General features: G+C 42.4%; 1 protein-coding gene across 1 annotated transcript in view; it reads left to right on the top strand.

Moving 5' to 3' along the window:
- TMEM132B (transmembrane protein 132B) overlaps nucleotides 1-16,471 on the top strand; it is a gene marked incomplete at its 3' end in the record, with an annotated part of 250,204 nt that overhangs the window by 67,859 nt on the left and 165,874 nt on the right. The window contains exon 2 of the mRNA XM_082007704.1: nucleotides 1,123-2,002. Within this exon, the coding sequence (XP_081863830.1) occupies nucleotides 1,123-2,002 (880 nt within the window). The remainder of the gene's footprint in view (nucleotides 1-1,122; nucleotides 2,003-16,471) is intronic.

Genomic DNA, 16,471 nt, shown 5'->3' on the forward strand with positions numbered 1-16,471 from the left:
CCCTGACAAACAGTAAAATTGCTGCTAAGCTTCAGCAAGAGACAAGAGCTTTGACCTTAGGATCTGTCATTGTTCCTTTGTTATCTCTGTGCATTATGGAACTGCTTCATTTCAATTCATTTGGTTTCTGTTTATTTCTTCTGTGGCAGTCCCAGGAGCTTGCATTCACCGGCTTTTTGTCGGAGTGTATGAATTGTTAGTTTGAAAGAGCCACCTTTTCTTTCTGGTAGAATCACAGCCCAGATTGAATATGTCTCTCTATTAATTAGAGACCGGCCCAAACCAAAGACGTCTGTTTGATTCCTCCCTCCCTCTGGAATCTTCTTGCCTGGAAAAATTGCTTGGTGCTGGCTGGAGGATTGACCATTGTATTGTAGAGAACCTTTTGTGGTTTCCAAACAGGTTTCATTCTCCTCTGGAATTAAACCAAAAAAATCATTCTAAGCATCTGCGAACCTTCTGCATGTAAAAGATTTCTCACCTTCTCTCAGGTTCACTGTTGCCTACAAATCCATCCCACTGAGACCTCTCTCAAACCCCATATTTTTTGTGTGAAAAGTTGATTTCAAGAACACAAAGCTTTTATCAGTTTGCTGCTAACTTCCAAACTGCTGACCTGGCAAAAGTGGATTGGGAGTGATGCAGATTTGCAACCCCCCATTGCATTATGCGTTAGCGATGTTAGACCAAAGAAAATGTTCTGTTTTACCGCCTGCTAATCTTCAATATGCCAGTTTCTTTTATTGAAACATGGATGAGAAAAAGTCATAAGTTTGATCTAGCAATAAAACAACAAAAACTAACTAGTAAAAAGTTTTGTAACTTAGACTGGGATCTGGCCAATCAATTTCCTTCTTGTTTTAGCCAATACTTGATTAATGGCTTTCAAGTAAATATTAGATTGGGGAAGGTGGAAAAGGAGCTGTACAGCTGGTGCAATGGAATGTTTTCAGTGTATGAGCTTTGAGCCAACAGTGTTATTCCATGGTACCTGTGTCAGATTGTTTTGTAATTGTGGCTAACAGTATTGATCTCTGGTACATTGCTTTTGAGAAAAACTGAGGGGCATGCTAAGCAAACATTAGAGTTGTCTTTCTGTTTCCTTTTATTTTTGGCCTGCAGTGGTGGAGAGCCGAGGAGGCATCATGGACAGCATACAGAGATTTTCAAACCTGCCAACGTATCTCCCCACGAGCTATCACATCTGCAATGCTGATATTTTCTTCTTCCTCAAAGAAGCCAACCAGGATATCATGAGGAACTCCAGTTTGCAGTCTAGGGTGGATTCATTCTTTATATACAAAGCCAAACTGCCACCTGTCCTAAATGCCACATATGGACCCTTTTCTGTTGAACAGGCTGTTCCCTTGGACCTCATGCTGACTTCTGCATCTTTTGGTTTCACAAATAAATTCACTTTTAATTGGAAATTAAAATCTCACATAATCAACAGCTCCATCTATTCCAACAAACCTAAAATACAAACCTTGTTCTATATTGCGGGGAAGGACTGGGATGACTATAATTCTGCAGAGAGATTGCCTTGTGTGAAGATGTTTGCTTTCCTGGAGTCTAGAGAAGTTGTGGCCAGCTGTAGATTGACAGGTCATCTAGGATTATGTGTTGCAGAGCTGGAATTATCTCCTAGCTGGTTCAGCTCCCCTCCACCCCTGGTTTCAGAGGAAACAGCCTCCCTGGAAGGGATTACTGTGGAGCTCTTCTATAAGATTTATACAGCAGATGGGGAATGTTCTCCAGAGGATGCAAAATGGGAAAACAATATCCATGCAGGTCAAGATAATGAACACAAGGCTTTGTCAGCTATGGAGAGGATTGGTAGCATCATTGTTTACCCAAATCAAGACAAATTAAAACAGTCTTCACTGAGGCTAGATGAAAATGTCGTTATTCGCTTACCACTCAACCCGGTCAGAGAAGGGGATGTTGTGACCTTTCATGTTTCCCTGGCTGATGACTCTTTAGCAGACCAGTTTGTATTAAGGTAAGAGAATTTTTAAAGTGCTGTATGCTAAACTCTGCAAATAGGGACAAATTGATGTCAGGTGTAATTTCTTTGGTTACATTCAGTGTTTTCCTGAGAGAACATAAGTATTTCCTCTCCAACTGGGGAAAACTATAAATAGTCTTGAATTATCTGTGTGGATGACACTTTTTGGAACATGGGAATTGATTTTGAAGTATGAGCTATAAATGTTTGTATGATTATTTTTTGTTTTAATTCTGTCTGCTTCTAGTCATAATTCTGCCTCTTAAGTTATGCCTCTGCATGTCAGCCAGGGTAACTGCTGCAATCCATTTTGCTAGACGGTTTGCAGGAGGGTTTTCCATTTCTTTGATGAAGTGTCCTCTCTTTTTATCAACTTTCTTATCGTCTTGCCGAAGTACATGGGGTACATCTTGCACAGGTCATATGTGGTGAGGAACTATTTTGTTGCATTGTACAGAGTCAGGAGCTGAGAGGTGAGAAAATGAGATGTGCCTCAGCTTGTGTAGGAAGTCTTTGGCAGAGCCAGGATTTGGATCCAAACTTTGCAAGCCACCTTTGGTTTTTCTGTAAGACAGCCTATCCTGCTTCTTCAAGCTTTTTGCTGCTTGTTGGGTGGCCCATTTTTGTTTTAAGTTTTGAGACTTTCTGGTGACCTTTGCTTGTGAATCTGCCTGTAATAGGAGAATTCAGGCATTTCTAACCACCCCGAGGGTTAGTGCTGCATACTTGTTATGTCCTTAGCTGTCAGACTGTGGGTTCAGAGCTGCATAGAGACCAGATTCAGAGAGAAATGTGAGCCAGACTGGGGGAATAAAAGGGCCAAAAGGTAATTGGAAAGTGTCATATGCTGTGAGAAAGCGAGACGCTCGGGAAAGGAGTTGCAGCCCGTGCTAGCAAACCTCAAAACAGATTCATGCCTTACTTCTAACTTTTTGATCGGAGAACAATGGGAGCAGAACATGACAGAAGTGCACTTTGGGGACAGATGTTGAGAAAACAGCTAACCTTATGCAGCACTTTCAAAGCATTCAAAGTTTTTGAAATAGCACATGCATATTAATAAACTTAGATTGCTGCATGAATCGGGTCAAGTGGTTCATAACTTAGTGCACAGGCAGAGGGAAAGAAATGATCCACAATATCCCAAGCACTTCCATCTACTCGGGGTGGGGGGAAATGTGTGAGAAATATCATAGAGTTTCACCAGACTTTAAAAGGTTTGGACCAGGAAGGGCTAAAGGTCTGCAAGGATTTAACATCAGCTCTTAATTCTCTCTTTTTTTTTTGTTTTGTTTGTTTGCCACACCACAGATAAAATTCCCTAGATATTACAGACAACCTAAGATGAGGATGTTTTCTTTCTGTTGGAATTTCTAAAATAACATTTACCTTGTAACAAATGATGTGAGAGTGGAGTTTTGATGGTTCTGCTGGCTGGGAAAGCACCAAAAACTTCCTTCAGAAATAGTTTTGAAATGCTGTCTTTCAAAAGCAAAATAGTTTCTAGAAGTGCTGAGCACAGTAGCTAACCTGGGGTTTCAAGGAAGCAAAAACCAAGGGAGTCGAGAGCCTCCAAACTGGTGAGCCCCAGGATGAGACACAAGAGCCTGCCTACCGCAGAGACCCTTGTCTTCTCCTACCAGCCCCTATGACTTGCATGTCTCCGGTCTTTGGGTGGGACTTGCTTTCTGGCGCTCTCCTGACACAGGGAGCGTGCATCTCAGCGCCTCCGAGCTGCTGGGAAGGCAGTCAGGTTTCCATGGGGATTTCCTTCTTTGAAAAGCGTGCGGAATCGGTTCATCTCCAGGAGATGTTTCTGTTACAATAAATCAGCATGTTTTATGTGCCCAGTAATATTTCCTTGGAAAATTCACTATCAGCTCTATGCAGTCCAGTCTGTCTCATCTTTTATTTGGCTTTGCTTGCATTGTGCTTTTCATCAGAGAAATTGCAAGTATTTTTATTTAACCTTCAGTTGAATGCTGAGAGTAAGAGGCAAAATGCAATACTGGTGATCGTTCACCCATTCTCCAGGATGGAGAGAGCATCAGCAACCGTTGCTATGATTATTTCGTATGACATACGTGGGGCCCATGGAGAGATTATTCAGCTGAAGTTTACACAGTAGGTAGGGAATTATGCCGAGGGAAATACAATCACTATAGCACCTGCATCTAATTTATGCAGTTTCCCTCACAGCCTTTCCCTGTTTTTAAGCCCAATGCTAATGTCTGTAAAAACCCGGAAGATTTTTATATACATAGAATTTCTGTGTGTTATAGCCAGAGAAAAATACATTGAAGTGAATATTTGCCTTGGGAAATATATTTTTGCCTAATATAACTGATTGTTTTTAATCATATCTGTTACAAGTGTAGCGGGGTGAATTGCAGTCTGGCTTATATGAGACAATAGATCAAAATCAAGTCATTCCCAACGCAATGTTTGATGCCGACCTCGAGCTCTGACACTATGCAAAAGAACAGATATACTCAATTTTATGCCTCTACTATTTCATGCTGTGTTGTGTAGTATTTTATTTTATATTGGATTTTGTTCTAGCAAAACTGACTTCAGTTCCCCTATGAGAGTAGATTCTTCCTCATTTTGGTAAAATTTGGGATTCTTAACCAAGCTTGGAAACTGAAAAGCAATTGGAAACAGTTTCTTGATTCAGAAACGTGCTGCATTGAAAGACACTCACTTGTTAAACCCCTGTCCTTCCCGCAATGTCACTTACAGGGCAATGCTGCAGGTTATATGTGAAGCTCCAGCTTCCAGTCCCTTTCATCAGTCCAAACTGGTTTTGCTCCACTTAAGCTAAGTCTTGGTTGTTTGTTTTCATTCAATAATTGGAATTCAATGTTGAGTTGGAGCTCTAGTTGTGCTGTGGTCTGGGGAATTTGTTTCTTTTCATACTGCGATCCAGGCAGTGTGGCTTGGTGTAATTGAAGGACCCAGGTATGTCAAGGGGAGGAATTTGGAGGCTAAGTATGCATTTAGTACTTTTGCTGTGCCTGTCATATTGCTCACTTTGTTGACAGATGAACTATGCATGCGCGCAATGAAATTCTTATGATACTGGAGATTAATTTGTGGCCTTGCTGGTCTGGTCTGTACTGTAAAATTTACCGTCTGTGAACATAAATTTTCCCCATTATGTTAGGTGGGTTGCCACTAAACATAGTTCAACCATAAAGATATTGAAATGGGCTGTGTTGCCATGATTAAACTTTTTTATGGGCTACTTAGTTTTTTAAAAAAGGAAAAGGAAGCACAGCTTTGAGATTCTAGTAGCACTAATATATGCATCAGTGTCACAAATTTTCAGGCACTTTTTGTCTTCTGATGCATGGGAGTATCTCTGTTACCTTTTTCACTGACAAACTTAGATGAAACATAGTGAAGGAGGAAGGATGGAAATAATGACTAAAGATGGGGTAACACCAACTTTTGTGCTATTTACTAAACAGAAGCCTCCTGATATACATGGAGGAGTTGTAAAAGAGATGGGAGAAAACAGTTCTTGCTTAACTGGAAGGATGGAAATCTTATCCAATAGCACTGGGAATGGCTTGCATTTCTTTTGTGGTGTATGTTATTATTTAACTCCATCTTGAGACTCAAAGGATGTATTTAAAAGAAAAATGGGAGTCATTTTGTACAGCAGGAAAACGTTTCATGGAATAAATGGACAATCGCCCCTTGGTTATGGGAAAGAAACCAGGACAGTCTCTTTATAAATAAATGGCAGAGTTTTGTCCTATTTTCCAAGTCTCCCCATTTAAACTGTCAGCGAGGATGTGCTGGTAATGAAGGCTGAGCACTAATAGCAATTTGTCGAGTCACAGATAAAAAGTGAGTTTGTCGGCATTCATTACACGTCCCTAACACGAATGACCCATCCTTCTTTTATGCCCGATCAGAATAGAAACGGAGATTGGAGATATTCCAGGAATAATAGTAAGGGGCTGAAACCAGGTAATGAATCCCACGCTAGAGAAATGAAAGCGTCTGTGGTTGGGATGCGGTCCTCTGTCTGGAGGGGAATGGTGGGACCGTGGAAAGAAACCTCTCTGTCGTTCGGTGCCTAGGCAACCTCAGGGAAAAGGATTATCCGCATCTCTCCCTGCCATGCTCCGCATATTGCAGGGCAAAGATTACTTTTTGATTTTTGGATGAACCAGTATGAGGTATAATACATGCCGGTTGGCTTTTACTGATTATTCTCACTAGGAAAAATGATATTAAGGATTTATATTAATAAACATATATCCAGATGGAGGAGGTTATGTCTCCTGCTAAGGAATAAAAATTGCACAGGCCATTAAAACTGACTTACAAGGCTTCTGTGTTAATAATGAAAGATCTGTAGAAGTCTGAGCAGTCGTCTAGAAGGCCAGAAAAAGATCATTAAGATGTTTCCTGCCAATAGCTGCCAAGAGCAAACAAGGGAAGGAAAACAGAAAGTTTTAGATCTGGAAATGCATAGAAAATGAGAGAATACAGACTGTAGGGAATGTAGTCTGGCTGCTAGTGAGGAGGCAGCTTCACGGGGCCTTCATCACTTGTAACCAAGCTGGTATGAATGGGGAGGCAGGGCAGGTTTATTACTGGCGAGAGAAAGAAATGATTAACGGGAGTATCATTTTAGGATGAAAATTCAGCAGAAGTGAAAGTGTTGAGAAAGGGAAAAGTACACATCTGAAATTAATCAGAAATGCTAGTTCAGATTTAGAAAAAAATTACAAAATTAAAGCATTACTGGCAACTTGGGAATATTTGTTTTTTACCCAAAGATATTAGTAAACCCAGAATGACTGTTTAAATTTGTTATTTCTTTCTTTGCTCTGAATGTACATTGAACTAAATGTAAAATATGAAATAGTAATAAGTAATATTAATAAAAAATATCAAGCATTGCAATGTCTGGGAATGCCAGAGATGTCTGTGCAACATTAACTCAGTCCCCATGTATATGTGCATTATAACATATTCCTCAAAGACAAATTCACACTACTTTTTTCCAGATATCCTGCTTCATTTGATGCATACATTGTCTTGCTCCCACTGTTCTCTTTTCTTTTCATCCCTGAATGGGAAAAGGAGTAACATCCTTTCAGGACCCTCCTGCAAAGCCTGGGGGAGCTGTCACCAGAATTTTTTTTTAGCATGAATAAACCACTTCTATAAATTCTCTTTCAGAAAGGGTTGAATCAGTCTTTTATTTTTCTTATTTCTATTTGAGACAGTCACGTGACCCAGAAAAAGTGGCTTCAGCTGCTGAAAGGCTGGCATGATGTATGGAGTTACGTATTTCACAAGGATGTTGTATGAAATAGTTAACCCCAAATCTGTGTTGACTGAAGTGAAAAAGGCATCCTTCCTGGGTACCTGCAGGCTGTGCATGGCTGTGCTGCACCTATGTGCGTGAGCCAGCCTGCCCTGGAAGTAGTCATGCCACACTGCCAGGTTTTCTCTCCTTTTCATGTGCTTTAAGATAACCTTCTCTGCCCCAGTCACAGTGGTGAGGGAGAAGGAAAGAAACCACCCCTCCCATGCAGTTTTAAAAACAGGTAAAAATGACAAAAAATGACCAAAAAAGCACTCTTTCCCAGAGCTCCAGCAGTCCTAAAAGCTTAAAAACCGATGGATATCTGACAGTGAATAAATGACCCAGTGAATCCTGAAAGACCCCACAAGACTACAGTCAATAAAGCTTTTTAATGGAATTTTAGATAAAGGTCAACTATCTGCTACAATAATCAGCCATCCACAATCACTCTTCGTAGGAGTAAAACAGGCAGAGCAGCAGCCCCACGCGACAGTGAGAAGCTCTTGTTAGTTGTTGGATATTGGCTTTGAAGCACCTCCAGATGTGATTGCAGTGTCGTGGTGATAAAACGCTCTTTTTTATTGAGACGTTTTCTGACGGCGACTTCTGTCACCCTGCAAAGGGGTCCTGAATGTGCTGCTTTGTCTAGAAATACAGCTGCTCATTGCTGTGGCATTATTAAGGTGTTCAGGTAAAGGAGGGTAAGACAGTGATGGGAGGCTGTGGTGGCAAGTGTCCCCACTGTCTGCCTCCTTCCCTCACCCTCTGCAGCCCTGACTTAGGGATGCTCCCGTCTCCCATGGGAGTGGGGAAGTGTTTGTAAGATTTGAAGGGGAGTGGTTGACCAAAATGCAGAATTAGATTAATTAAAGCTATTTAGCCTGCATGTGTATTTCACCAGTGTTTTTCACTGAGAAGGTGAATAGTTTGGCTGCTAGTTATTTTAAATTTTGACAGTTTGGGAATATGTCACATGTGTCATGGGGGAGCACTGCATACAGGTAGAATGAAACAAGGACACACTTTACATTGGAAAAGGTGTTTGGTTGCCTCGAAACCCTACTTTTTCTTTTATGCAAGTCCTGCCAGAAGCACAGTTATCTCGTTCATCTGCCCATCCGCATCTGTGAGCGCTAAGGGATGTGGCATTGTTATGTAAATGAATTTGCTGTATTTCATATTCGGAACAATAAAGTGGAAAAAGAGTTAGGTTGATTTTAAGTCAGTTGGTGTGCAAGCAGGGAACTTGTCTCTGCAGTACTGAGCTACAAGTGGGTAAGCAGTGCTGTGTGTAACTGGTGGCAGTGCATCTTTTTTGACACATCAGGTTGTTTTACATGTGTATGACAAATAAGGTTTATAATAGGAGACCTGACAACCTCTTGTCTGCTAGTGTGTTAGCAGACACTGTTATCCTCTGCAAACGGAGATGATGTGAAAAGTGTTTCCCGTGGATTTGGAAGGTGCCAATACACCATGTGACCTGACACAAACTCAGCCTTGTTGATGGTAATGGAAAGAGATTTTACATTTTTAAATGGTTTGGGTTCTACAAGCTTGTTCCTAGGCTGATCCTCGTCTCTGAAAGCTTCGACATGACAGCTCCTGCTAATTAACTCCAAGCAGCTCCTGCACATCTCAGTGCTTGCTTCAGGGCCAGGTGCAGATCTGCAGAGCACTGTCAGGAGATGTGACACGGTTGCACTGAGAGCAGGGTACGAGCTGTGGTTAAAATGCTTGAGATGCAGAGCGTGCCTGGGAAGGAGGCAAGTGGGTTTTGGAGGAGACCACCACTAAAAGAACGCCCTTGGTTTGTTGCATCTGCTCAGACTCTCTCTATGCAATGTGAAGGTGTGCTGGGTAGCAGTCCCTCTTGGATGAGGAGCTGCGTTCAAGGGGCTGCCAAAGGTTCAGGCTGTCCAGTTTGCGTAGGGCATTGCCACTGCTCTTCTCCATATCTTTCTTTTGCTGGGGGCTATCCTTTCTGTAGTTACTGCCTTGCAGAAAGGGACAGACGATTTACCCCAGCTTTGAATTAACATTGGTGCAGATATGAAATGGGAAGGGAAAGCCACCGAAGACAGAATTAAGAGTTTTGTCTGTGAGCACCTGGCTTTGAGTTCAGTTACCTCTTTTAATGAACACAAAGCTGCCTTCAGGTGACAAAACTGCTTAAATACACAGTATCACAAAGGGTCATTCAAGGAGGACAGCTGCAAGATAAAATTTTCTTAATCTCCCCCCCCCCCCCCCCCCCCCCCCCCCCCAGCCCCTCATACTCAGGTTGGGTACACAGGTCAGAAAGGTTCCTGTCTTTGAGTGATCATTTCAAGTTTGGGGACATGCAGTGGCTTTTTGCAAACTCTGTGACCTAGCGAGCGAGTCCCTGGTGAGGAGCTAGGGGGATGTGTGTGTGTGTGTCTTTGTTTTGGACAATATGCTGAGTGGTCCCTGCTTTGTGCTGCCAGACAATGATGGCATTGATCAGCTTCTTGTATGGCTCTTCATTAGCTGGCAGTGCAGTAAATCATGGTCTTGTTTAAACAAGTCAGACACAACAGTGATTTGGTCATTGATGCAGTTACTTCTAGTGTGTAATGAATAGTATTAAAAGAAAAGTACAAAAATGTGTCTGCTTCGAAATTTACTTTCTTCCTGAGGTAAATGTTTTGGGCCGTTTATTGCTGTCATTTTATCCTGGTAAAACACAGATTACTATTCCATGAAGCTGATAGTATTGCTTTGAGGGTGCACATTGATCTCAATTTCTTCATATTCCCGCTGATGCAACAGAGAGTTGCTTTCGTCCTTGTGTTTACCTGTAAGTTTTTGCATGATCTGATACAAGAAGGCCAGTGTGATGGTTAGCTGAGAGCTTTGTGAGGGGAGGGCTTTCAGAAAAAGCAGGAGACAGAACATTGCAAGAAAACTGCCAACATCACTTCTTGTTTTGAGTGCTCCTTCTGCCCTCCATGCAATTTATGTCAATAAAGTACTTGTAAGAAAATCTGGTTTTGGACAAAGCAGAGCAAGGACCTGTGCTTTGTGTGAGGTATTTAATGCTTTTCAGATAGCTGCCACATGTGCCTTGGATGCTGTACTCGGCCAGGGTATGAAAGAAATCATATTAACAAAGTTATTGGATCCCAGGTGAATCAAAAGAGCCACAGGAGAAGAAAACAGTGACAAACAAGTCTGCCATCCCGAGGCATAGCAAATGGTGCTTACAGTTAAAGCTGTTTCACTGCTTGCACTGTTCGGCTCTAAGCCCTCCAACGCTGCGTGGGCAGTGGGGAGCGGGGCAGCACAAGGAAGGTGATGCCTCATGCTGGCAGAGTTGCAGAAGGACCCACATGGTGGGCCTGGCATTATTTTGGAAGGGAGCATCCAGCGGCAGCTCTTCTTGAGCTTCCCAGAGCCCAGGGAGCTGCTCCTGGGTGGTGGGGTTAATCTCTCATTTTCCCCCAACTTTCAGTCTGCCACTTAGAAGTCCCCTGCCCTGAGCAGTGCTGGGTGTCAGTGCCCTGCGTGGAGCAGTGCCTCATCCTGTATTGAGAGTTACAACTGCATAGGAGGAAAATGTCCCTAAAATATGCTGCTCTTAGAAGCCCTGTGGATATTCCCAGCAAGGAGGAATTGGTCAGAGCAGCAGTATTTCCAGGGGTATCCCAATGAGGAGGGTGGTGCTGTTGGGAGGACAGTATTCAAGCAGCCCCATGTTTGTGGCGCAAATTTGTCACCCTTACCACTCTGAGCCATCAGGCATGTATCCAGCAGGTCTCCCTCTGCTCCTGCCGTGCTTTCATTTAAGTTGCTCACTGGGACCAAAACGTACCTTCCCCTCCCCACTACATCCTTTTCAAAATTTTCCTGCCAAGTGAACTTTCTTGATTGCTTTTTTCTCATTGTGTGGCCTAAGCTTTTGTGGGATTAATGGAGGAGTCCTCAAATGCATTTTCACTGAATCCTCATCTCTAATTATGCTGGTCCTAGAAGACAGCAAGTGGGAAAGGAAGAGAAGCAGTAGTGTCGGATAGATGGTGCCTTGTTGTTCATGGGCTTTCTAAGCATCTGCTCTAGTTAATGAGGGTCTGGGCAAGAAATGTGCCAATTGGCCACAGAAGCACATGTATGAGCACTTTGATGCAGATTCCCAATGGAAGATGGTGATAAAATGCATCAAGTGATGCTTGGGGACAGTCTGAAAAGTTTGTCTCATCCTGGGAGGTGGCAGAGGGTGAGGGAGAAGCGGTAGCAGGCTGTGAGAATCTGGACCAGGATCCAAATGCATGGTGAGTTTTGGGTTGTTTTGGATCTGGGAGTTTGGCTCTCGCCCATATCTAATTTAATTTGTCTGGCCAGAGTCTTCTCTCTTTTACACAGAAGAGAGGAGTGATTTAATCGACTTCTCTTCTGTAGAGTTGCTTAGGATTTGTGCCAGTAAAACTATTTGAATTTGGTTGTGTGCAAGACACGTGTGTGTGTGCACTGGTGTTCTGGCTTCATATTTCTGATAATTACTGGGAAATTTGTAGGGGCAGTAGTAACCCTGGGTGGGTGGATAGGGGACAGATGGATAGGGAACAGTCATATTTTGGATACTGTTTTTAATGACAGACAGTACCACTAGTAGTACAATCTTAATTATGGCATTTCCTGCTGTTATCTCCATAATGTGGCATAAGTACCTATGCTCTTCAGCTAAGATGACTTTTGACTCATTTACCAAAGCTTAATAACCCTTTAAAAATAATTTAAACCTTTTCAGAAGTATTTCACTGGTGCTCTTGGGACCAGTAGTCCTTTTATTTGCTATGGAGCACATAGAGAATGAATAGCAGTACTGTGGACTCCCTTAAACAGCAACCTTATGTGAGATGTAGTGATTACAGCAATTAAATCCTCTTTGCCAAGGCAACCAGGGCTTTATTTCAAACTGAAGTTAGGTTTTTTTCCCCCAAATGAATCTCTTTTGCATGCATTATTCATTTTTCTTTGGAACACTTAGCCTGTACGAGTTGCAGGAGCTCAAATTCAGTATTATTATTTATTAATTATTGCATTGAGGTAATGTCTAGGACAGCCTGCCTCAAGGGGTCAGAGAGCGCAGAGTTCCCCTGTGTAGCCAAAAGCAGAACAAGGCCATAACTCTTGTCTTGGGGTGGGGGTTGAAGACTTAGCAGGATTTCTAGAACAACTTGTGAAAAGTTTGCATTTGCTTTTTGCTTGACTTGATAAGCCCTGCCAAGGAAGCTTGGGGCATTTCAGTCTAGTGGATGCTTAGACCAGTACAGTTTTGACCATACTCTTCAACTTTTTTATTTAAGCATTTGAAAAAAAAAGTAGGTCATGTCAGCTCAGGCTTTCTAAGGCCAACTATGTTTGGATGACTAATGCTGAACTTGTCGCTGTGGCTTTTGCTTGGAGAGGGGAAGGTCAGTGATCAGAAATGATGGTTAAGATGGAACGTTTTCTTCAACGATCTTGGAAATCCTAGCTTAGGATCGGTTTTTACTTTTTTTTTTTTTTTAAAGAAAAAAATGTTAAAAGTGCCTATAACTATTGCCTTGAATGTGCTACACCTTCATTACACCTTCATTTTAAGATTGAGTTCATTTTCTGTTTCTGCTATTATATAAATAGCCTCTTGATTGACAAGAAAACTAAAATGATTCTGTTTAAATCTGTACTGCTCTCCTAAGAAATCTACATTCATTATTCCTGGGGTGACTGAAAGATTTACAATAGTTTATAATCTGGTATCATTTCATTCTTCTTTTTGGTATTATTAATCACCTTGTCATAAAACGTCAGGAGAACTTTGTTCAGCTTGCATGATTTGGGCTGAGAAAGTCATCCTTTAGTATTAATGTTTCTTAGGAAATTGGGTAGATATCTTTGCATTCTGGGAACCATAAAATGGATGAATGATGTCCTTTGACTAGACATTAGGTGCTTACAAGGTTCTGAAGTTGAAGAATGGTTGAAAGAAACCTGCAGCCATGCCCCCTTGGGAAGGAAAATGGCCATGCAAAGCAAGATCTGGTTCAGGTCAGTATTTGGTTGCAGACGTCTGAAATCATGAGGACCGAGGAGGCTGGTGTTTGTGGCTGATTCTTCACTGTGTTAGTGCCAGATGGCTGTCCTGATGTGGCCGTGTCAACAGTGGTGTCTTGTTGGCGACATGAAAGCTAGGTCCCAGTTATTTGGTCATTTAAAGACTCTGGATTGCATTTCACAAGCCCAGAGTTAGTCAACCAGGATCCTGGCTGGGTTTCAGCTTCAGTAATTACAACTTGCCAGCACAGATTCTCTCTGCCTCTTAAATCATATTTGCTATTTTTCACTCCCTTTGCTAAACTGCTGTGTCCCCTGTGCTGCTGTTGATGATAATAGTTCTAATGCTTAGCCTATTTATGTAACGTTATTTTAGCTGTAACGTCTCACGGTGTTTTTACAAGAAACGTCTGTCATTGCTTTCATTTTACAAATTACTATTTTTATTGCTCACGTTCCGGTGATACACCTCAAATATGAGATGCTTTCCAAAAGGAGGGAAGGCAATATTCCTCCTGCCCCCAAACTGTTATTTTTGAATGAGGACTGTGAGGCCAGGGGAATGTTCCGACCTTTTCCTTTAGCTCTTTTACTAGGGCAAATGTATTTGGGATGGCCAAAAGAGTACCCAACACAAGGATAGTGAGTCTGGTGGGCAGGGAGGTGCCATCCTGTGCTGCCCCCCAAACGGTGATGCCCAGTCCACCTTCCTTGGCGCTCTGCCCCTCTGCCTGTCCCTTAAGGGCCCGGGCTTTCCCCAGCCCACCTGCATCCCCTCTGTCCCCCAGCCTCCACACAGGGAAGATTCTAGGCGACCGCACAGGCTCGGATTTGTGTGCAGGCCAGGAGAGGGCAGAGTGGACCTGTGTCTGAAGCAGAAAACCCAGGAAAAAGCCTTCCACGCGTGGGGAGGGGAAGTCCTCCTGGGCAAGGATTTGGCTTGGTGCTGGCACAGGTGCCCTGGCCGGTGTGGGAAGCGGCTTCACCGGCTGTGATCCCCCTGAATGGGCTCAATGCCATCACCTCAAAAATGCCTCTATGGGGGAAGATTTAGCAACTTGTTCACCCAGTGGCGCAAGCCCGCTGCAGAGGGTTGGAGACCTGGCAGCCTGGAAGACTCCCCCAGGTATTATTTCTTACTGAGGAGGAGCGGTTTTCTGCTGGGGTGCACCCAGGCAGGAGGCCTTGGCTGCGTGCTCATGTATACAATCCTATCACCGGGAATCTCGCTACCCGAAATGGAAATGCATGTTAATGTCGATTTTTCGTGGTGTGTGTTTTTTTTTTTTTTCCCCCCCTTCCTTTAATGATTTCTGAAAGCTGTGTATTTTCTTTTTATGAGTTCACTGTGCCCCTTGTGTGTGCTGGACATTGCGAATACACTTAATAAAGTAAACTTCTCCACTGGTCTTTAGGTTAAGAAGCTACAAGTGAGCTTGTCTCTTTGCAGAGCAACTTTCTTTTTGGACTTGAAAAACAATGGAAGTGTAGTTAATGTTCAGCCTGACAGAGTCTTAGCAAACATATTAAGGGCTTCATTTAATAAAATCATATTTCACTTTCATAGACAAGGAGCAGAATAGAGTTGAGTCTTTTTTAATGAATAAAGTCCTTAGTAAGGCACTTGCAATCTTTCTGTATGTGAGGCTCATTCTCAGGTTTTTTATTTTAGGAGCCAGGGAGATTTAGTGTATCATTTTCTAAATTGCCGTGCTTCCTTTGGAACAGAACGGAAAGGGAAATGTATCTTAATGTTAAACAGTTGTGAAACAAAAATGTGGTCTTTTTCCCAAAAGAAAAGTTAAACAGTTGCAAGAAAAATGTTCTTCACGGAAATTTCAGTTTGGTTTAAACCACATTTTCTGTCAGAATATAATGGTGCTGGATGAGCTCTAATAATAAACCAATTTGTGTGTACCACAGGGTTGGACTGTTTTAGTCTTTTGTTGCAAGTTGTGCTGGAAAGGCTGCCACTGGGCTACAAGAGCACAGATATTTTCACACAGGGATTTGTGTCTACTTGAATTATGTGAATAACTCCATTGAAATACAACTGGGAAAAAAATTCATGATGTGACTTATTATGAAAACGTTGCTTTTTGCTCCATTCAGCGATGTTTGAGCAGCTCCATGTATTTTTCTCTAAGGTTTTCTTTAAATTCTTTTTTCTTAAATACCCTCTTTGCACAGTGCCTCGATTTGTACTGCACACAGACCCTGCAACAGCAAACTCCTGATTTCTAGGTAACTGGACTGCTGCAGCTAACAAACAACATTAATGGGCTGGGTGTGAGCCGCTTTCCCAGGGCACTGGGGTTGCACAGCGCTCTCCTGTCCTTCATTGATCCAATTTGTTGAGATCAGCAGGTGCACCAAAGCATGCAAATTTAAAATTTGCTTTGAGGAAAATTGAGTGGTGTTTTTCCCTGAAATGAGCTGTTTCTCTGAACGTTGCTGCCAGCTAGCTTGCTTGGGAGAATATTTGCAGAAATGGAATGCAGAAGTGGTACAAATGCAGCCAAATTGAATACATTTGCAGATGTAAAAGGCTTAGCTTTTTTTTAGGCTTGCAAAACTCTTTGAGGTGAGGACTGTCACTTTGTGTAGATTTATAGCATCTTACATAATAGGTCCCTAAACATATTGGCCTTCAGGTGCTACTGCAGTCTGATTGGTTTAATAATGCTGACTCTGACAACACTGGTCCCACCCAGCTTATAGACCTGCAGGTTTCTAAGACAGTGCAGGTACCTTTTATCCTCTCGGGTCCACAGTCAGTCATGCTTGATAACAGTGTGAAAATTGGATTTGTCAACTAGTAATCCCTCGGTGATCGATAATTAGTTGTAATTATGCGCTGTTTAAGTGCTATGGAGAGAAAATTGAAGTTTGTGGCTGGAGTAGGAAATAAAGAATGGCAGGTACACCAAGCCATTTGGCGTAATTAATTTAAAGAACTGAATTTGCACAAAGAATGGTGAGTTAAGCTGCCTTCTATAGCCAGGCCACATCACACAGCTGTAGGGGTAGTAGTGTTTAGGCTAAGCAGGCTAATGCAGTCTGTAGTGAGC

The sequence above is a fragment of the Phaethon aethereus genome, assembly GCF_964289735.1.
Source record: "Phaethon aethereus genome assembly, chromosome: 17".
NCBI lineage: Eukaryota > Metazoa > Chordata > Aves > Phaethontiformes > Phaethontidae > Phaethon > Phaethon aethereus.